Below are 23,007 nucleotides of genomic sequence, written 5' to 3'. Positions count from 1 at the left end.
TTTTATCCTTTCTTTGCTCAGGTAGTCAGATTTACCGGTAGGGCTGAGTGAGGTGTGTTTGAAGTGGTAGGACCCCTCAATAAATAATTAAACATCTCCGGGTGTATTGTATACCCGTTGGCAGGAACGAAACAGCACTCTGTCAGGGCCCAAAAAAGACTGGAGTCTTGGGCTCCCAACATAAGGCTCCCAACCGACCCGCCATCACGTTGTTCACTTTTGCCACGAAATTGTACTGCTTAGTTAGCCAGAGCGAAGCGTGAAAATTTTCGATAATTCATGATAAAATCAGTCAATAACATCGGGAATTGCATAGCTATTGCTATCAATTTCTTGTCCTCTATGCTCACTTGCTCAGCTAATCAGATTTACCGGTAGAGCTGAAATAGGTGTTGTCTTGGATAATGTAGAGCCCGTAGATAATAATTAAACATCTTCGGGCGGGTGGACCCGTTGGTATGACTTCGTTAAATGATGTTATTTCGTGACCTCCTGTCTGCTATATCAAAAATATAGAATCGCCCAAACGTACTAAACTAAAAGATCACATGATTTCAAATAGGTGTTTCTTCACTGGCATATAATTTTTCCCTGCGGGGTGGTATTAGTCTTGTGAGTTACTGATTGCCATGGCAGGAACATTTAGGCGCCAGTCATTTAGGCGCCTAAGAACTATTAAACCTACATGTATTTTGTATATATAACGAAGTTTTCGGTCAGCATAAGGGCAGTCTTTGTCGGCCAAGGTTTTCTAGCTGCCGAACGTTCTGGCACACTTCTTGCAGTCGCATGTTACATGGTCTAAAACTTTATATGTTTTGGTGCGTCGTGGCGAGGTAATGGCCAACGCCTATTTGCCCATTTCTATAAATCTTGCGTATTTTGTCTTAGGGGAAGAGTACTCAATAATCAAGATACTTGGCAACTTGGAATCGCGCCCAGCGCGAAATTTTTTTGATAAAGTTGCATACATTTTCAAAAAACACTCTATAATTTATGCTAATTCACGAAATAATTTTGGGCCCCCTTCGAGCTCGCCCCCCCCCCCCCCCCAATTGGGGGTTTGGGGTGCGGCAGTTACGGCCCTGTATGTAAGTGTGTCCGTGGCCATGATATATCACGTTGTTCATTGTGTGTCTTGATTGGATGAGCAGCATTACGAATGATTATTGTATATATTATTATGCAACTAATATCGACTGTGCCACCACAAGATTATAAATTCCCCGCGTGTTAGTTCAGGCATAAACTAAAACAGAATGGTTGAAACTAGTTACTTAGTGTGATATTGAATCTTTGTTACCAGAGTTGCATCACAACGACGTAACCCCGGCAACAATGTCATTCAATTCCATTCCATAGCAATTTGCGAATGGCATCAGGATACACGATTGTGCAATGGTAGTGCACAGAGAAAGGATTCCAAATTTGATATGCCTATTTGGAATATAAGGGAGATAACATAACTTGAAATCTCAAGAACCAAAAAGTTTGAAGGATGGCACGGCGATGTCCAAAAACTTCTGAAAGACAGTGAAAGGCAAGAATGCACGCGCCACCTACCGAAAGGGGATTTCGGGAATTGAATCTCAGATTTCAAGGCGTCATTCGGCCATACGCAGATCAAAGTTTGACATGGAGGTCCCCAGGTAATATCCTATAGCATATACTTATGCGTTTAAATGGAATCTTGATCTGCGGAATAGGATTTTATGATTACGATAGCGGATCAGCGGATGTGCATTAATCTAGTGCTTCCCAAACTTTTTCTTTGTGCATGCCATTTCGAGCATTTTACCGGGCTCATTAGTGCGGAGCATAGACCAGAGTCGGATTGGATATCCGGCCGGATTTTTTCAATTTCAGCCGGACCGGATTGGAGCCGGATCAGTACTTCTTCTGATACGGCCGGAGCCGGATCGGTACTTTTTTGATAGGGCCAGAATCTTTATGGATAAGCATGACGTTTGTAACTAAATAACTACTAACGAACAACTCGCAGGTAACCGCCAAGCCAGTGCGAAAAGAAACGAGCCACATTTTTAAATTCACGGAGCCACCGTACCGTGTTGGGCCTAATTTCCAGCAGGATTTTTTTATTTTTGACCGGAGCCGGATCGGAGCCGGATCAATACTTTTTCCTGATACGGCCGGAGCCGGACCAGAGAATTGACAAACCGGATCGGAGCCGGACCAGAGAATTTGTCGATCCGCTCCGCACTAGAGCTCATGTACCACCTCGTTATATCGACCCCAACAAAGGCTACTTGCTTGAAAGTGCTGAAGGCCACTATTCGATCTTGATCACAAGTAAATAGTGCGGAGATCAGTTTGGGACAAACGATTTGTTGCAAAAGCAAAATTCTGTACGCTGATCTGGAGTGGAATGTTTTGGAATTGTAACAAGACAATCCCGATAAGCAAATCGCACGATGTCCAGAACTTTTTTTCTAGGATCTGATATATTTTTTCACAAAAGTCCTTGCAGTTGTTTTGCATTAGCTTTGCAAGCTTTTGGGAATATATGAATCTGTGCTGGTCCCGCGCATGCACTAGTGCAGTGCTCTTCAACCTTTTTGGACGTGGTACACCCTTTTACCGTTTGCTTAAAACTCGTACACCCCTGTTCATTAGGGGTCTTCAAAAATGACCTTTTTTCTCAAATCGTACTGGCTACTTGATAAAATTGTTAGGTTACCTAACTTAAGCCTACACACCAAATTTGGTTCAATTCCAACCAGTAGCCGCATTTCTACGGGAGAAAAAAGTTTCTATTTATTATATAAAATAACGAAAAATTTGAAATTTTTCTGTTCACCCATGAAAGTATTAGAAGGTTGTCTATAAAAACGATGTTCTTCAAATTTGGTTCAATTCCAACCAGTAGAAGCGGAGTTATTGCCGTCAAAAAATTTGGATTTGAATAAAATAGTATTTGGTCACAGAGTCTATTTGCCGCCAGTTAAGCCGCCCACCACGCAAATTGGAATTTATTTCGTGTCAGCCCAAAAACAGCATGGCATTACGAACGAATCAACCTAAATGTAACAGTATTGGGGAGAGAGTAGGTAAAGTTACTGCTGCAGAAGCGGTAATTCAGATCAGCGATGATAGCAGGCGCACCAGCCTACTGCGTATCAGGCCTGCCCCACACCACACACAGTCGATAGTAGCACTTGAGCTGCAAGAGATGTCAGTAACCTCAGATCGTATGCCGCTATACACAGTCAATTGTTGCTAATTTGCATCACTAATAACAAAATACTAAATTGCAAATGTATGGCGAAATATTGGACATAAAATCGGCATTTTAAAACAAAAGGGTTTCGATTTCAACATGGAAGCTGTTTCGACCCTGGCTGGCTACGTCACTTCATTTATGTGCATTGCGGCAGTGTTGGGATGACTCGAGTCATGACTTGGCTCGAGTCAGACTCGAGTCACGTTTTTCGTATGACTTGACTTGACTCGAGTCACTTTGCTAAAATGACTTGACTTGACTCAGCGTATCAGAAATGCGGATTGACTCGTGACTCGGAGCAAAATTCACGAATCAATTTCAAGTCATCAAGCAATCGATGTCGATGAAATCACTCTATCCTGCATATGGTCGAATTGTTCGCGGAACGCTGGTGTAACCCGTGAAAGCGACCAATCATTTAATGATCGTGCGTTTTACTGAAGCTCCATTGTTCTCTCACAAATAAGTTGACCACAAATGAAGTGATCGAAGCATACAGCTTACGCAAAATGGATATTTCTGATCTCTGTTCTTATACATTAACCAAACCTCTTGTTTTATGAAAATTGAATTCGAATATAGTTTATATAGTCCTTAACCATTGGCGCACGCTCAAATATGGTCATATCAATTTGTTAATGGGTAATGCATTGCATCTTATTAATTCGCTTCTCTGTAGTCTCTATTTTGGCTGGTAACTAAACTGAGGCTATGTAATTACTTACGTAGTTTAGCATTTCTAGGTATATGTGAGTGATACAGCGCCTTCTTGCTTGTATATTTGACTCTATATTCGTTCATCGGTTCGGAATAAATAACCACGCAATATGTATTTCAGAGAGCTAGCAAAATGCAATGATGTAAGCATGTCTCATACGTCGAAAAGGCAACTTGACTTGAATTGTGACTTGACTCGTGACTTGACTTGACTCGACTTGACTCGAGTCACCACCAAAAATCGAGTGACTTGACTTGACTCGAGTCACCATCGAAAATCGATTGACTTGACTTGACTCGAGTCAAAATCTGCAATGACTCGAAATGACTCGTGACTCCAAGGTAGTGACTAGATCCCAGCACTGCATTGCGGTATTTATTAACGTCGGGTAGGAAGTACCGATTCAAGAAGTCTGAGCTATCGTGGCGGTTCCCTCAAAAATCACTAAAAGACAAATGAGTAGCTGAACACATGTTTGTTAACTGCATATACTTTCCAACACCAAACGGAACCATTGGTCTATTGCCGACGGCTAAATGACTAGGAGAAATATTTGCTTATGACATCACAATCAAGCGGTGTACCTAGGGCCATTTTTATATGACCTTAAAAAATCAATAATATGACTTTATTTTTTGGAAAATATGACTCTATATGACTTTATATGAGAATCGTGTATTTTTACATGCGAACAACGTCGCTCACGGAACTAAAGAGTAAAACATGCGCAACATAAAAGTACTACATATCAATTTATATATTTTAAACCACTGTTGTAGTACAGTTTCATGTAGTGTGGAATGTTAGAGTCTATGTAGTTACGATTTGGACGTAAAAATAACTTAAGTAAGGAAAATAAGCGCTCCGCAGGCACTGATGTGGGTTGACGAAATATGACTTTATATGACTTTATAACTTTCTTAACCTACCTCATAGGGATGTGGTTTTTGCGTTGAAATTGATTTCACGACTTACTGATGTATAGAAAAAAATATTACTTTAATGACTTTAAATGGACCTAATTATTACACTTGAGATAACATCGTACCATATTGCTCATTAACATGTGCGTCAACCTGTACTGGCCCATAAACCTGCCTTTGTGATAGCTAGCCATCGGCTCATTGTAATTCGGATCCGGTACACCCCTGTACACCCCATCCGAGCGGTACACCCTTTGCAATTTCTGGTACACCCTAGGGTGTACGACAACCCCGGTTGAAGAGCACTGGACGAGTGGACATCGCTGCCCGTCTGATTAATTTCAACCGTAGTTGTGCCGCGAGCAATCTGACATAGGTAGGGCTGCATTTAAAACAAAAATCAATTTAAAACAAGGCCCGTGTATAAAACATGTTTTTTATTGTTTTTGTTTTTTCTTTCTAGCCATTACGTTACGAATCTTTAATTGTGACGTCATAATGGATTAACAACAACAATTGAAAATATAGGGTAAAATCGGCTCCTTCGATGAAAATGGCTTCCGACCACTGTCATAATCAGACCAAACATATCTTTAACCGGGAATACATCGGCATTTTACGGTCGGCGGTCATCATCATCAGAATACCCATTCCGTACCAAAAATTGATATCTATTACTTGCTATAACTGTTGAAACAGCGACGATTTCCGTGCAACCACTCCGTCGACTTGGGTGCAAATCGTCTTTATAGGCGCGTACTACGTCTTTCTCGACAATATTTACACAACTATGCCTTAATTATACAACGTTTTGAAAAAAACACAATTTTGTTTTTTAAAAAAGGCATATGTTTAAAATATTGTTTAAAACATGTTTTAAACAAAGAGTTTCCAAACACCATTTGTTTTAAATGCAACCCCAGACATACGCTACTTGATTGTTCGTGCCGTTAGATTTATTACTGCATTGACAATTTTCTGGGGGAAATGAAGCTTCACTACATCACTGGTGCAATTTAGTTTGCGTAGGACCAGCATTATATGGATACAAACAAAATTAGAAATCTTGATCAATGTATATCATTTCTTCAATTCAGAATAATATTGGTTCGCTGAATAAGTTACTCTCGTGTCACTTGCGATGATCTGCTGTACCGTAGGCCTACCACAGTTTGGAAATCCCTGCATTGACATATTTAAATCTGCAGCCTGAAACCTCTTGGATATTAAGACAGGAAACGTGACAGCTCACTCTCAAAACATTTGGTAGAGGTATAGAAATTAAACATGGAACGGCAACGACCGATTTTGCAGCTTCGTTCCGCTTCGCCGAGGCTGGAGTGGAGAATTGTTTTGCGTAAGCGACTGTAGGATTTCTGGCAATCCAAAAGCTATCTTCCCGCGCGCAGAAATTACTGAATTTGGTCTTGATCGAAAGCTACTGTTGCACCGATTCCGAAAATATAAATTAAAATAATGAACAGGCACTGATCCACCTAGAATCTGTCCTCCAAGTCTGAAATATCGGCATTGTTCAGAACAATCGGGTAACCGCAACACAATGACCATAACAATGACCCGTTGCGACTCACCGATTGTTTGAACAATGCCGAGCGAGATAGTGTAATGGTTATGCGTCCGGCTTCTCGAGCGGTAGGTCGTGGGTTCGATCCCCGGCCGGGTCATACCAAAGACTCGTAAAATGGTATCCGCAGCTATCCTGCTAGGCGCTCAGCAATCACGGATAGCATGGAGGAGAAAAAAAAACGGGGGCGCCGACTAGATGACCTCATGGGGCCGTATCGCAACTCAGTCGCCAAAAGCATCTCGATGGTGCAGGCGAGAAAGAATATCATATCTCTCTCTCTCTCTATGCATTTGTTTGCGTTCTCAATCCTATGTACGAGTCGAACACAACCCTTTCAGTTTCTAAGCAGGATCGCGTACAGAGTTTGGCTCGCAGCTTTCTAAAGGAACGTGAATCTGCCCTGAATAATCACCAAGCAGATTTTCGAATCCTGTTCAAGTTGATAAATCATATGATCAGTCCCATTTCAAGAAATTAGAGCGTTGCAGCTTTGGTGATAAATTCTTGCACTGGCAGGGAATGTGTTCTGAAAGTCCGACTGATTCAGTGATCGGATATGACACAGAGCGACTTGGCAGGACACTCTTCGGCGTGCAATCACCTGCATTTTCTCATCTCTTTTCATCGCGCTGCTGCTGTTGGAGTTACTAGTCTTGTCTTAAAAATAATCAACTTCTGTGACTTGCAACTTATTACACGGGATTTATCACTCGGATCGACCGCGATAGGATTGCACACGTACCCCAAGGTTGTAATGTCCCCCTGATTTTCAGTCCGAACTAACAAATCTGAATTTATTGACGTTAATCAGTAGAGTGATTAATCGTGGCGATTCAAGCCCGAAATATTTTAAGTCAAGTCAAATTCCGGACCCGCAAAGTCCAACCGATTGTACGAACGGCCTTTGATGATACGCGATAAGTTTGTTTGTTTTGCGGCTACTTATATGCTCATTTACACCAGGTCGATATTCACTATTTTTGATTCCGCAGCTGCCCACTTCTAGGCTTTTTAAGACACCGCTTATATGCGGATGAGATAGCGAGGAGGAGCCCAGATAAACCTCCAACACTTAGCTAGGACCTCGGTCGGACTCGAACCCACAACCCATTGGTGTTGAAGCTGTGTATTATACCACTACGTCATCTTGCCACGCATGCATCACTGTCATGCACCTACTGCAATTTGTGCTGCATCATGGACTCTCGATGACAGTATTTAACAATGGTAAGTTAACGATCCGTCTGCTACCAACATAAATGAATGTGAACCACGGTTTTATAAACTCTTTTGATCGTGGACCCCTCCACGCTTTGTGTGCAAGCGCGTGTATCACAAACATATTTCTGAAGCTGGTAACCCGAAAACACACGTCTGCACTCTGTGGCCCGATCCCGGTGTGGGCGATTTGATGTCTAGAAACCTACCTGATGAGACTGACTGAAGCAGGAGTGCCAAACTAGAATTATGTCGCATGCAATGTTCCCTCTAATTTTTCACGAGTCTGCGCGCACTCACCAACTCACTGGGCGGTCCCTTGGACAACAGTGCGTAACGACTAAAAAAGGTCATCACTTTGGCTTTTCTGCTCGCAGCTTGGATTTTCTGGGCGCAGAGACCGTGTCAGTACAGCGCGATTGCGCACGCGCGCCGCTAAGAGGGAACAGTGGTCGGGGGCCGGATTCAAACCTTCAAATTGCTCTCGGCCGCACCCGTTGCTTTTCCCTTGAATACTTTATTATCAAGTGTATATATATATTATACTATAGTACAAATGCATCACGGATCACAAGGGTTTTATTCTAACAAATAGCAACACCCTTAGTCACGAACAATGGAATTGATGATGATGATGATTGGTCGGTAGTATACGCTATACAGTTTTGAACCACTGCTAAACCGTGGCAGTAACGACGATATCAGTTGGGATATATCTATGCTCCCTTTGAAGTCGTGTGTATGAGTTGTGCGAAAGGCAAGAGATTAAACTGTAGATGCGGACGTTGGAACTTATTTTATTCTTATCAAATCTCGATTCAGGTTTCCCTGGATTCCGGGAAGTTTTGAGTCGGAATTGAGACAGCAGGGTGACCAGTGACATTTCAATTATATTCGTATATATGAACAGCTTCTTGGAGGTACATAACTTAGATATACAATTGAGTAGTATATTCATATTGAAATGAACCCGATTATTTTCGGCTGATACTCGTCAGGGCAACAGTCAGCAACTAGTAGAGAAGTCAGAATACCAACTTATATCAACAATCGTTTCACAAAATATGACTTATCCAGCCAGCATGAAATTTCGAATACGAGAGCGTACTATTTTTAGATGGTACACGAACTCTTTTTGTTGACACAGCCTTGTTACGGCATTTGCGTTTTTGCTTCTGTGAATAACTAGTTTTCCGTCCATCTTCCCATGAAACTCTCGACTAAGTGTGCATATTTTTGCCTTCTCGAAATTGGGTGTCAATGTCACTCAATTGTTCCTAGTGATAACTACACTGTTAGCGAAGAAAATTGTGTATTCACACATGTGTACCAACCGTGATATACGGGTGTGAATATACACCCGCGGTACACGAAACCAAAACCTACCACTACACTAGCCACGGTATAAATCAAACACAAACTTTTAACCCAAATGATGCTTGCACGTATGGACGTATGAAGGTATGCATATAGGCAGGTAGGGTTTATGACCGCGATATAATTATCAGTTATGTTTTGTTATTCGTGAAACATATTTTGGCTGTGAATGGACACTCTGTTCGCGAAGAGTGTAGTGCGAAACAACAACAGAGCAGTCGGCTGGTTATAGGGTGCCATATGCATGAACAATTGAACATAATCGACACTTGCTTTCTCAAGGGAATATTTAACGTAAGTATTTCTTTCAAAACATTTCAACATTTGTGCCAAATGTGCGTGAGCATTTTTTCAATCTACTCAGAATTCCTTCGCGGGTCGGATGAAAACGTCTGGCGGGTCGTATCTTTGACACATCCCAGGACTAAAGCAGTAACTAATATTGCAAAGTAGCCCCAGTCCCATCCACGGCATCATAGCCATAGGATAATATGGTTTTGTATTTTCCTGGTGATGTATTTAAACATGTACCCTTTCAAGGACCCCTAAGAAGTCCGTGGACCCCATTTTATGAAACCCTGTTGTAAACCATCACAGCTCGCCAGAAAACAGTCAGTACCGGCGATGATCACAAAATCAGTTCGTCCGTCAATCAGGAGCTTTTGTTACGTGCTTCAACTATCAGGATGCAGTGTGGAGTGTGGTGTCTAGCTCCGACGAAACTGCAACTGCGCTGTATCCGAGACTGTGATCAGTGTTGAATTATCTAATTATCCACGATCATGCAATCCCGACTGGGTGGTAACATGTCATCCAGCTTTTATACATTCCGACTGTAGCTTGAGAGATTGTTTACGCATCAGGGGCTAGTAATAACTGTTTTACTTCAAATGTTATTTGACGAAATGTGATTTGCATGCTTTTTTCTATCGTAGGTAAGCTGGAGTTTAAGTTGAAATGAGGCCAGATTTCGACCCTGACTCGAAACCAGCAAACGGAACTGATGTGGCATGTGATCAGGGAGTAAAAGACACTATCAGTTCTATTGCCGGATCTGGTCCAGAACATGACCCCGATGATACTCGTGCCCTCGATAGGAATGTCGATTTAGGTGAGCACGCGTACCACGCATCTTTAGTGTGCCTCTATACTTCCATTATTGGATGTATCAGGTATTTTCGTTGTAATGTCTGGCGTTCTTATTCTGTTCTAGATAATACCATGGAAGCGCTGACTATCCTAATGGATAGAATCGATCATTTGGATAATGCTTACAGAGAGAAGATCATCACTCTGGATGCTAGAATCGACAGTTTGAATGATGCTTACGATCGCTTAGCTGACCGAGTCCCGCACCAGCTAGTTCGTGATCGTTCCCGTTACCATTTATTTGGATGGGCCATCTTGTTGGCGTTCGTTACGGCAGTCTCACACGTGTTTCTTATGCTTTGGTAATTCACCCGTGCTTGAGTACCTGCGAACATGACTAACCTTGGTATTCTTGCGATCTGTATGAAGATGCCCGATATAGATTTGGTATAAACATGCCCGATTAAACGTGAGGTCTGTGTTCTCATATTGTCGTCTTATGTGTAGTGGTAGTAGTATGAACATTGAATCCTGCTTGCACCTTGTCATGTTTTTAATAATATGCAGTCTGGATCTTACGAAGAATAAGGAGTTGCGTTGTATGTGGCGCGAAACAGTAGCATACTGTTAGGACTGATTTATTGTCACTATACTCATTGGCATTACCCACGCCGATTTAGTGTTATTCGATTTTTTGGTTTTAATTCTGATACCAAGGAACTTCAACTTCACACATTGATAGCTACTACCAAAAAGGGTACGTAAATGAACTTCACGACATACATATGAGTAATACAGTGTAAGAATGTAAGACTCTATTTAATCCCGCTCTTTTGATATTACGCGAGTTACGGCATTATTGAAGTTCCTGCAAGGCGAAGTCATGTTAAAAACCACTAACTTAATTTTGATTGTTCAAATTATTTGAAAGAAACTCGGCTGTTGTTTGATACCGGCTATTATATATAGCCAAATGTCGCTAAATTCTACTGTCGAAAATTAACGAATTTTCTTTTTAAAATCTTTTGCTCTTTCACGTATTACTATAGCCTTAAACGGGGACTTCTTGTACACTATTAGGCTATTTTTTTTATGAATATGGTACAACACTTAACGCATTTTAGCGTAGCCCACGTACGTCAAATTAAACCATGAAATCTATAATACGACACCGCGGAGAAAAATGCATTCGTGATTTCTAAACCAATACAAAATTTGATGTTTCCTTTCTCAAATTAATGGACAACTGCCGATTTTTTTTTTCATTTTTGAATTGACAGATCTTCTTCTAAAATATTAGGCGGGCCGGAGGAAAATTTTCCACGGACCGGTGGTGGAGGACCACTGCTTTAGTCTGTGAGTGTGCAACTGTGCATGTGTAGCCTGCGACTGACAATGCTGTGGGTTGGTCACGACTTCACATATGTGTCATTTCCACAAACATCGAGGTTTACAATCTTCCACAGTGAAAAATAGTACCGAAACTGTAATTCTCGTTGATAAATTATTTCTAATTGGCAGGGAGCGTATGATTTCATTACTCGACAAAAACATTCTCTCCCTAATATAATAAGATAACCGTCAGATTATATTTTTTTCAGAACAAGTCACACACAATGTACAATGAGATAAGTCACAATGCGATGTAATGAACAGATGGGAGGATGTCGAACGACCAGTCGCGGTTGCAGTTGAGGTCTCTAATATGACATCCACCGCGGCCTAGTGCCCGGATGTAGAAGTTCTTTCTTCGGCAGCCACGCGGAGGAAGATGAGCTCAGAAACACAATGCAACGCAACGCGACTTGAATCAACAAAATTACCACTCGATTCAGATTCGAGTACTCGAATCATTGTGTCCAGCACTGATAAATTATAGGCATTTGAGGTCATGATAACGTTTTGAGTACAGTCATCGTTGTCATCGTAGTCATTGGTGACATCGACATCATAATTCGAAAAAGCAGAAAGTACTAACTCAGTTTTGAGTTATCTGGAATAATGGACCGAACTATAGTTGAATCCAGCTGCGAAAACGCCAATGTGAAACGTTATCCAAATTACTTAAACAATATAATAGTTATACAACGGATATACTACAAATATATGTGGTCACATTACTGTATAACTTTAGACTCAAATGTCCCGGTCTAATCAGAAACCCGAAGGGTGATTTCATAATGATGAACCTAATTGCAAAGTCCGCGTTTGCAGGTAAATCTTTCGTCTTACACGTGACGCATTCGCAGGGCTTGTACCAGGAATCATAAAAGTATGTCGACATATATCGTCGCAACCTGCAGGTTAGAGTCACTGTATTATCGGTTATAACTGTATTCAATTTTGAGTCAGAATCGGAGAAGTCTACTGCTGAGTCAGCTACAAACAAATTAATGCACTGCAACGATTTTGAATCTTGGCTCGCGATGCAATTAATGATGACGCTTCTTCGGGTGGGCCCATTGGGGCGGGCCAATTTTTTTTATTTTATTCTGGTGGCAGTAAGGCGTTATGGTTACTCCAACTGTTGTGAGTGCCCAGTCACTTACCCGAAAGTGCCCTCGTAATTATTTGCAATACACGCCATGGTAAAACACTAGCAAATTAACCTATAATCCACCCACTTATATTAAGTGCATTTACTCTGGCTAATTCTGCTGACTTTCAACAGGGCGAACTTCACAACGACAAAATATTTTCCATAGGTATATTTTGAATTTAGTTAATTGCGTTTACTGGCGAGTGATCAGAGTGCGAACTGATCAGAGTCAGTCAAGATGCTTACAGTGGAATAAATTTAGCAATATGAACAATAAACTTATTGGTTCTTGCGATATTGAAGTTTTGTACATCCAGAATCCTACTTCGGAATATAGGTACTAGAAACTTTTGATAGTGTTATCGGAAGTTTATTTATTAATAGCTCTTGTATAAATTGTATATAATTGCTGCAGGCCTATATAGCATTTGTATAACTAGAAATTAGTTTCACACTCTAATCTGAAGTTGACTAATTCGCGAATCCCGTTTGCTATCTTATTCCATAGGTAACAGTATAGTAACTAATTTAATTTGATGAGGCTTTCAAAAAGTGGTTGTCCTCATCGACCAATCTTGATAATGCTATACGCAGAAGAGCTCTAAAGGACAGGTCAATATACTTAATCAACGGTCTCTATAAAAAGACAATTCATTTACCCTGAAAAATGACCAAACCTATATATCCAGGATGAAGTGTTGGGATGACCAAAGTCATGAGTTGACTCGAGTCACCTTTTTCGCATGACTTGACTTGACTCGAGATACTTTGTTAAAATGACTTGACTTGACTTGACTCAGAGTATCAGAAATGTGGATTGACTCGTGACTCGGAGCAAAATGCACGAGTCAATTTCAAGTCAATAAGAAATCGGTGTCGATAAAAATGACTGTATCTCGCATATGTTCAGATTGTTCGCCAAACACTTATGTAGCCCGTGAGAGCGACCAATCATTCAATGACCGATTGACCGCGCGTTTTACTGAGCCTCTAATGTTCTTTCACAAATAAATTGACCTCGGACGAAGTGATCGAAGCTTACAGCTTACCTTGTCGTAACTCTAGTACTGAAGTATTTCTGTTCTCTGTTTTTCCCTTTACCAAACCTCTTGTTTTATTGAAATTGAAGTCGAATATAGTTTATGTATTCTTCAGCCTTTGGCGCATGCTCGAATGGTATCATATCTATTTGTAAATGGGTAATGTATGGCATCTTATCAATTCGTTTCTCTATTCTCTATTATGGCTGGTAGCTATCAGAGATGAGCGGATTTGAAATTTCTATGTCCTAATCCAATCCAAATCCGAACCTTCAAATCGAAATCCAAATCCTAATCCATAACTTTTTCTTATTCAAGTCAATGTCCAATCCTAATCCGATTCCAACTGGAAATTCAGAAAAAATACTAATTTATGCAATGGAGGGATTCGAACATTTTCTTTCACAACCAACGATTCACTTGATTCAAGATAACTTAGCAACCATAAGTACATTAATAACTGATCTGAATAAAGTTTGTCGCCATTCGCCACACGACATTTCAATCTCCCAGAAAATAGGTAAATCCAATCCAAATCCTAATCCGTTCTGAAAAAAATTTCTAATCCAAATCCTATCCAAATCCGACAAAATTTCACAAATCCTGTTTTTTCAAAACCTAATCCTAATCCATGCTCATCTCTGGTAGCTATAAACTGAGGCTATGCAATTACGTAGTTTAACAGTTCTACGTATATGTGAGCGAGACAGCGTCTTCTTGCATGTATATTTAACACGATATTCGTTCATCGTGTCTGCATCAGTGACCACTCAGACTGTATTTCAAACAGCTAGCAAATTGCAATGACGTAATCATGCCTCATACATACTTCGAAAAGGCAACATGACTGACTTGAAATGTGAGTTGACTTCTGACTTGACTTGACTTGACTCGAGTCACTTCCAAAATTCGAGTGACTTGACTTGACTCGAGTCAAAATGTGCAATGACTCGAAATGACTCTTTACTCCAGAGGTCTCAAACACGCGGCCCGTGGGCCGCATGCGGCCCGCCAGAGCATTTTGTGTGGCCTGCGACGACATTTTAGATTTTTATTAATTTGACAAAATATAAGTGTCACATATATCTTTTCAGGTTATAAAGTGAAAACTTCACTATCATATCAATTGCAAACGCTACCATGCAGTGGAACATTCACTATTTCGCCACATTTTCAGTTCATGATGACAAAACCGGACCCTTGGACGATTCTTGACTGAAATTTGTGAGTTGGACTTGGACGCGAACTTTCTTAGAATTACTCACACTCGGGCTTACTCGATGGCAAAATTAAAATGACTCGAGTGGACTTGGAGTGACTCGGAATGCCGTAAATTTGTTAGAACCATGGATGCAACAAACTAACCGCGTATCAGGGGAATAGTAATAGATCAGAAGATCGCCGCTTGGTATTTCTCTAACTAAGCAAGTATAGTTATGGCAACCATTGGCAATCTGTTAGTTACATCTGTGGTCGCTAATCCAGGTTATTAAGGCCACTTAAAGGTACCGAGTACCGTAGTGGTATGCTCCAACGATGTAACAGCAATGGGCCGTTCGGCGTTCCGACATTTCAATCACTAGGAAACATTCATTAATATATTTGTATTATATATAATTTTTTCTGCTCCTATATTTGAAGATATTTGGCCATGAGATTAATAGCCTACTTCTCAGAACTATACCCGAATCCTGGATTGGAATTACAATGCTCTACTTAAAAATGTTTTGATATCAGATAAGTCTCTATTATCAATCTGTTGGATTCAAAATATTCATAGTAGCTGAAAATTATAACCCGATAGCTGTTATAATGGCATCACGCATCATACATTTGTCCACCCATATGGTGTCTATATCTTATAGTTAATATATATCAAGTACGACAACACTTCTATCTATTCAGATAGTTATAAATGTGATGATTCTTTTCGTGCCACATTTGTTGACACAGCCTTGTTACGGCATTTGCGTTTTCGCTTCTGTGAATAACTAGTTTTCCGCCCATCTTCCCATGAAACTCTCAACTAAGTGTGCATTTTTTTTTTGCCTTCTCGAAATTGGGTGTCAATGTCACCCAATTATTCCTAGTGATAACTACACTGTTAGCGAAGAAAATTGTGTATTCACACATGTGTACCGACCGTGATATGCGGGTGTGAATATACACCCGTGGAACACGAAACCAAAACCTACGTCTACACTTAAGCCACGGTATAAATCAAACACAAACTTTTAACCCAAATGATGCTTGCACGTATGGACGTATGAAGGTATGCACATAGGCAGGTAGGGTTTATGACCGCGATATAATTATGAGTTATGTTTTGTTATTCGTGAAACACATTCTGGCTGTGAATGGACACTCTGTTCGCGAAGAGTGTAGTGCGAAACAACAACAACGCAGTCGGCTGGTTTTGGGTGCCATATGCATGAACAATTGAACATAATCGACACTTGCTTTCTCAAGGGAATATTTACCGTAAGTATTTCTTTCAAAACATTTCAACATTTGTGCCAAATGTGCATGAGCATTTTTTCAATCTACTCAGAATTCCTTCGCGGGTCGGATGAAAACGTCTGGCGGGTCGTATCTTTGACACATCCTAGGACTAAAGCAGTAACTAATAATGCAAAATAGCCCCAGTCCCATCTACGGCATCATAGCCATAGGATAATATGGTTTTGTATTTTCCTGGTGATGTATTTAAACATGTACCCTTTCAAGGACCCCTAAGAAGTCCGTGGACCCCATTTTATGAAACCCTGTTGTAAACCATCACAGCTCGCCAGAAAACAGTCAGTACCGGCGATGATCACAAAATCAGTTCGTCCGTCAATCAGGAGCTTTTTGTTACGTGCTTCAACTATCAGGATGCAGTGTGGAGTGTGGTGTCTAGCTCCGACGAAACTGCAACTGCGCTGTATCCGAGACTGTGATCAGTGTTCAATTATCTAATTATCCACGATCATGCAATCCTGACTGGGTGGTAACATGTCATCCAGCTATTATACATTCCGAGTGTAGCTTGAGAGATTGTTTACGCATCAGGGGCTAGTAATAACTGTCTTGCTTCAAACGTTATTTGACGAAATGGGAGTTACATGCTTTTTTCTATCGTATTAAGGTAAGCTGGAGTTTAAGTTGAAATGAGGCCAGATTTCGACCCTAACTCGAAACCAGCAAACGGAACTGATGTGGCATGTGATCAGGGAGAAGAAGATACTATCAGTTCTACTGCCGGATCTGGTCCAGAACATGACACCGATGATACTCGTGCCCTCGATAGGAATGTCGATTTAGGTGAGCACTGAGCACGCGTACCACACAACTTTAGTGTGCCTTTATACTTCCATTATTGGATGCATCAGGTATTTTCGTTGTAATGTCCGGCGTTCTCATTCTGTTCTAGATAACACCATAGAAGCGCTGACTATCCTAATGGATAGAATCGATCATTTGGATAATGCTTACAGAGAGAAGATCATCGCTCTGGATGCTAGAATCGACAGTTTGAATGATGCTTATGCTCGCTTAGCTGACCGAGTCCCGCACCAGCTAGTTCGTGATCGTCCCCGTTACCATTTACTCGGATGGGCCATCTTGTTGGTGTTCGTTACGGCAGTCTCACACATGTTATCTCATGCTTTGGTAATTCACCCGTGCTTGAGTACTTGCGAACATGACTAACCTTGGTATTCTTGCGATCTGTATGAAGATGCCAGATATAGATTTGGTATAGACATGCCCGTTTAAACGTGAGGTTTGTGTTCTCATATTGTCGTCTTATGTGTAGTAGTATGAACATTGAATCCTGCTTGCACCTTGTCATGTTTTTAATAATATGCAGTCCGGATGTTACGAAGAATAAGAAGTTGCGTAGTATGTGGCGCGAAACAGTAGCATACAGTAAGGACTGATTTATTGTCACTATACTCATTGGCATTAACCACGCCGATTTAGTGTTATTCGATTTTTTGGGTTTAATGCTGGTACCAAGGAACTTCAACTTCACGCATTATTAGCTACTACCAAAAAGGGTACGTAAATGAACTTCACGACATACATTTGAGTAGTACAGTGTAGGAGTGAAAGACTCAATTTAATCCTGGCCTTTTTATATTACACGAGTTACGGCACCATTGAAGTTCCTGCAAGGCGAACTCGTGTTAAAAACCACTAACTTAATTTTTGTTCAAATTATTTGAAAGAAACGCGGCTGTTGTTTGATACCGGCTATTATACAGCCAAATGTCGCTAAATTCTACTGTCGAAAATTACCGAATTTTCTTTTGAAAATCTTCTGCTTTTTCACGTATTGCTATATAGCCTTAAACGGGGACTTCTTGTACACGATTAGGCTATTTTTTTTAATATGATACAACACTTAGCCTAATCCATTTTAACGTAGCCCACGTAAGTCAAATTAAACCATGAAATCTATAATACGACACCACTGAGAAAAATGCATTCGTGATTTCTAAACCAATTTAAAATTTGATGTTTAATTTCTCAAGTTAATGGACATCCGTCGAAATTTTCTCATTTTCGAATTGACACATCAACTTCTAAAATAGTTAGCGGGCCGGAGGAAAATTTTCCACGGACCGGTGGTTGAGAACCACTGCTTTAGTATGTGAGTGTGCAACTGTGCATGTGTTACCTGCCACTGACAATGCCGTGGGTTGATCACGACTTCACATCTGTGTCATTTCCACGACAATCGTGGTTTATAATCTTCCACAGCGAGAAATAGTATCGAAACTATAATTCTCGTTGATAAATTATTTCTTATTGGCAGGGAGCATATGATTTCACTACTCGAAAAACATCATCTCTCACTAAGATGATAAGATAACCGTCGGAATATATTTTTATCTGAACAAGTCACACTCGATGTACAATACGATAAGACACAATGCGATGTAATGAACAGATGATGGGAGGATGCCGAACGAACAGTCGCGGTTGCAGTTGAGGTCTCTAAAATGGCATCCACCGCGGCCTAGTGCCCGGATGTAGCAGTTCTTTCTTTGATAGTCACGCGGAGGAAGATGAGCCCAGAAACGCAATGCAACGCAACGCGACTTGAATCAATAGAATTGCCAGTATGTTCAGATTCGAGTACTCGAATCATTGTGTCCAGCACAAATTATAGCCATTTGAGGTCATGATAACGTTTTGAGTACAGTCATCGTTGTCATCGTAGTCATTGGTGACATCGACATCAAATTTCGAAAAAGCAGAAAGTACTCACTCAGTTTTGAGTTTTCTGGAATAATGGACCAAACTATAGTTGAACCCAGCTGCGAAAACGCCAATGTGAAACGTTATCCAAATTACTTAAACAATATAATAGGTATACAACGGATATAATACAAATATCTGTGGTCGCATTACTGTGTAACTTTAGACTCAAAGGTCCCGGTCTAATCAGAAACACGAAGGGTGATTTCATAATGATGAACCTAATTGCAAAGTCCGCGTTTGCAGGTAACTCTTTTGTCTTACTCGTGACGCATTCGCAGGGCTTGTACCAGGGACCATAAAAGTATGTCAACATATATTCACGCAACCCGCAGGTTAGGGTCACTGTATTATCGGTTATACCTGTGTTCAATTTTAGGCCAGAATCGGAGAAGTCTACTGCTGAGTCAGCTACAAAAAGCATAATGGACTGCAACGATTTTGAATCTTGGCTCGCGACGCAATTAATGATGACGCTTCTTTTGGTGGGCCCATTGGGGCGGGCCAATTTTTAATTTTATTCTGGTGGCATTAAGGCTTTATGGTTACACCAACTGCTGTGAGTGACCAGTCACTTACCCGAAATTGCCCTCGTAATTATTTGCAATACATGCCATGGTGAAAAACTAGCAAATTAACCTGTGACCCACCCACTTATATACAGTGTATTTACTCTGGCTACTTCTGCTGACTTTCAACAGGTGCGAATTCACAACGACAAACTATTTTCCATAGGTATATTTTGAATTTAGTTAATCGCGTTTACTGGCGAGTTCAACTGATCAAGAGTCAGTCAAGATGCTTCCAGTGGAATGAATTCAGCAATATGAACAATAAACATAATGATTCTTGCGATACTGAAGTTTTGTACTTCCAGAATCCTACTTCGGAATATAGGTACTAGAAACTTTTGATAGTAATATCGGAAGTTTATTTAATAATAGCTCTGGTATAAATTGTATATAATTGCTGTAGGCCTATATAGCATTTGTATAACTAGAAATTAGCGTCACACTCTTAATCTGAAGTTGACTACTTCGCGAATCCCTTTTGCTATCATATTCCATAACTAACAGTATAGTAACTAATGTAATTTGATGAGGCTTTCAAAAAGTGGTTGTCCTAATCGACCAATCTTTGATAATGCTATATGCAGAAGAGCTCTAAGGACAGGTCTATGTCAATATACTTAATCAATGGTCTCTATAAAGCAGGGCCGGCCAACCCGTGGCCCGCGAGAAGGTTTTGAGTGGCCCGCGAGGTAATTTCCGAAATTTCTAATATCATCAAAAATGGATTGCACAGATTGTGAACATGCAAGGCGAACCAAAAATTTGATTAGTCTGGCCGCAACACTTGAGATGTGATGACTAAAATATCAGTTCGGACGCATTGACAGATCCATCAGCCATTCACATATTGGTATATCTCCGTACACTACAATAAAGCAGAATAATTTGCGATAGATTTATCAAAGGTAAAAATTTTCTACGAGCTTGGTGCAACATGTTGTCACTCGATTTCTTGTTTTTAATATTGTTGCCCTTTTGTGAAAATGGAAGAATACCTAATGTATCAGATTGAGTCCAACTATATTCGCGATTACGAGACAAAGTGTCGTTCAACATATAGCCTATGCAACATTGCGTTTGCGCTCGCAGTAAGACCGCCGACTATGAAACCTATATAGACACGAAATGATTGACGCATGTTGGTCGCAGCTTTCGATATCGATATGTCCATGCGCCGAATAGCCCAGTCTTCGCAAACCGAGCCCAGCGATATACAACAGGCCCGCAATATAGTCAAGTGAAAATATTATTGACCTATGAACTTCGACAAATTTTCGCGCTTCGCGCGGCTAGTGGCCCGCGCAATAGTTCGTCAATCGAATGTGGCCCTTTGGCTTAAAAGGTATGCTGCCCTGCTATAAAGAGACAATTCATTTACCCTGACAAATGACCAAAGCTATATATCTCGGATGCAGTGTTGGGATGACCCGACTTGACTTGACTCGAGTCACCTTTTTCGCATGATTTGGCTTGACTCGAGTCACTTTGTTAAAATGACTTGACTTGACTTGACTCGGCATATCAGAAATGTGGATTGACTCGTGAATCGGAGCAAAATGCACGAGTCAATTTCAAGTCATCAAGTAATCGGTGTCGATAAAAATGATTGTATCTCTCATATGTTCGGATTGTTCGCCAAACGCTCGTGTAACCCGTGAGAGCGACTAATCCAGAGGTCTCAAACACGCGGCCCGCGGGCCGCATGCGGCCCTCGAGACCATTTTGTGCAGCCCGCGACGGCATTTTGGAATTTCAAGTATTCACTAATATATTCAAGTGCCGTATATCTTTTAGATATAAGAACTTAAAGTTCACGCTAAAACTACTATAAAATAACTGAAATCTCAACAAACTTCACTGTCACATCACCTTTAAAAGCTACCATGCTGTGGAAGATCGGCTATTACGTCTCGTTTCTAGTTTATAATGATAAGACATGACTCCTTGATGATTCGTGACTGAAAATTGTGATTTGGTTTGATGCGACCTTTTCGTTACTCAACTTCGGATTAACTGTGTGATTAAATTAAAATGACGCGAGTTGAGTCGGGTCAAACGTCAAAATCAGAGAAGGACTTGCGACTAGGAACGGTGACTTGGTTGGTAATCCTACGGACGCAACAATCTATGATACTGTCATCGGAAATAGTTATGTATCAAAAGTTTGTAGCTTGCGTTGCGTGGGGTACATAGCTATCTAATCAGGTCAGTGTGGCAGCCATTGGTATTCTGTGACCCCCGTGACTTATAGTTGAATATATGCTAGGTGTTGTTTGTTCTCTTTATCCATGTTATTATCGTTGGCGTGTAAGATAGTAGTACGCTCTACTGCTGTAACGCCAATGAATTCATCGCCGGTTGGACATTTCAATTCCAGGGGCTCTTAACCAGGGTCCGTAGACTCCATACTGGTACGAAGCACCACATCAGGGTGTACGAGATGCATTGTGAAATTAGGCCTATATGCTTTGGAATATTTTCTTTGCCAATAGATTCAACTGAAAAATAGTCCCCGCGCTACGCGCGATTTCATGTGAACGGGCTTTCTGTTTTTAATACCATCAAAAACTGTGGTGTAAATGGACAGGGGCTACGCTTACGAGAAATCTGATCGGAAGCACAAGGGTTACGATCGCTAAAAAGGTTAAGAGGCAATGCTATTACTATGGCTCAATAATGATTATATTTAGGTCGTTATTGGTTATTGATGTATTCCAATATTAATCGAAGGCAAAATCTAACGCTGATTTAGTTTGACTTTGGCAATGACAATAACAACAGCCGATACTTATCACGACTGTATCAAAACCAGGATTAGGCTACACCGCTCAAATGCTCTGATATCAGATCTATCTTCAGTAGATTTTAAAATATTTTACATATAATTGTGGCACGTTAAATGTCCACTAGCTGCAATATTATAACCCGACAGTTTTACGATGTCATGAGGCATGCTCTCGTAAGATGTCTATAACTAATTAATTTGAAAAAATATGCCCGGCACAAAATCAATTTTATTGAAATATTTGAAAATGTGTTTTTTTCGTGTCAAGAGTGAATAATGCAATAGTAAATTACATTACCACGATGTTTGTGGAATGCCTGTCTGCAAGGTCCCGTCAAATAAAGCCTACTTTGAAATTATACATTGAATATCCCTAAGATTGGTGCTGCGGCCCGCGGCATCATCAAAAACTGGTAAATGGCCCGCGAGCACATTTGAGTTTGAGACCTCTGGACTAATCATTCAGTGGCCGATTGACCGCGCGTTTTACTGAGCCTCGATTGTTCTCTCACAAATAAATTGACCTCGGACGAAGTGATCGAAGCTTATAGCTTACGTTGTCGTAACTCTAGTAGTAAAGTATTCGTGCTCTCTGTTTTTACCTTTACCAAACCTCTTATTTTATTGGAATTGAAGTCGAATAGAGTTTATATATTCTTCAACCTTTGGC

General features: G+C 40.7%; 2 protein-coding genes and 1 long non-coding RNA gene across 3 annotated transcripts in view; all 3 read left to right on the top strand.

The window, feature by feature from the left end:
* Positions 1-23,007, top strand: part of LOC145433631 (uncharacterized) — a 222,440-nt gene that overhangs the window by 177,417 nt on the left and 22,016 nt on the right. The gene's annotated exons all lie outside the window — the stretch shown is intronic.
* On the top strand, positions 10,005-10,641 carry LOC145437107 (uncharacterized). Its single transcript, XM_080314279.1, has 2 exons — positions 10,005-10,176; positions 10,279-10,641. The coding sequence occupies exons 1-2, from the start codon at positions 10,023-10,025 to the stop codon at positions 10,518-10,520; spliced, it is 396 nt and encodes a 131-aa protein (XP_080170405.1). The 5' UTR covers positions 10,005-10,022; the 3' UTR covers positions 10,521-10,641.
* On the top strand, positions 16,830-17,556 carry LOC145437097 (uncharacterized). The gene is made up of 2 exons (XM_080314272.1): positions 16,830-17,036; positions 17,146-17,556. The coding sequence occupies exons 1-2, from the start codon at positions 16,883-16,885 to the stop codon at positions 17,421-17,423; spliced, it is 432 nt and encodes a 143-aa protein (XP_080170398.1). The 5' UTR covers positions 16,830-16,882; the 3' UTR covers positions 17,424-17,556.

The sequence above is a fragment of the Botryllus schlosseri genome, chromosome 1, assembly GCF_051294905.1.
Source record: "Botryllus schlosseri isolate E-star chromosome 1, Bs_hap1, whole genome shotgun sequence".
Classification (NCBI taxonomy): Eukaryota; Metazoa; Chordata; class Ascidiacea; order Stolidobranchia; family Styelidae; genus Botryllus; species Botryllus schlosseri.
This window is presented reverse-complemented; position numbering and strand designations above follow the sequence as displayed.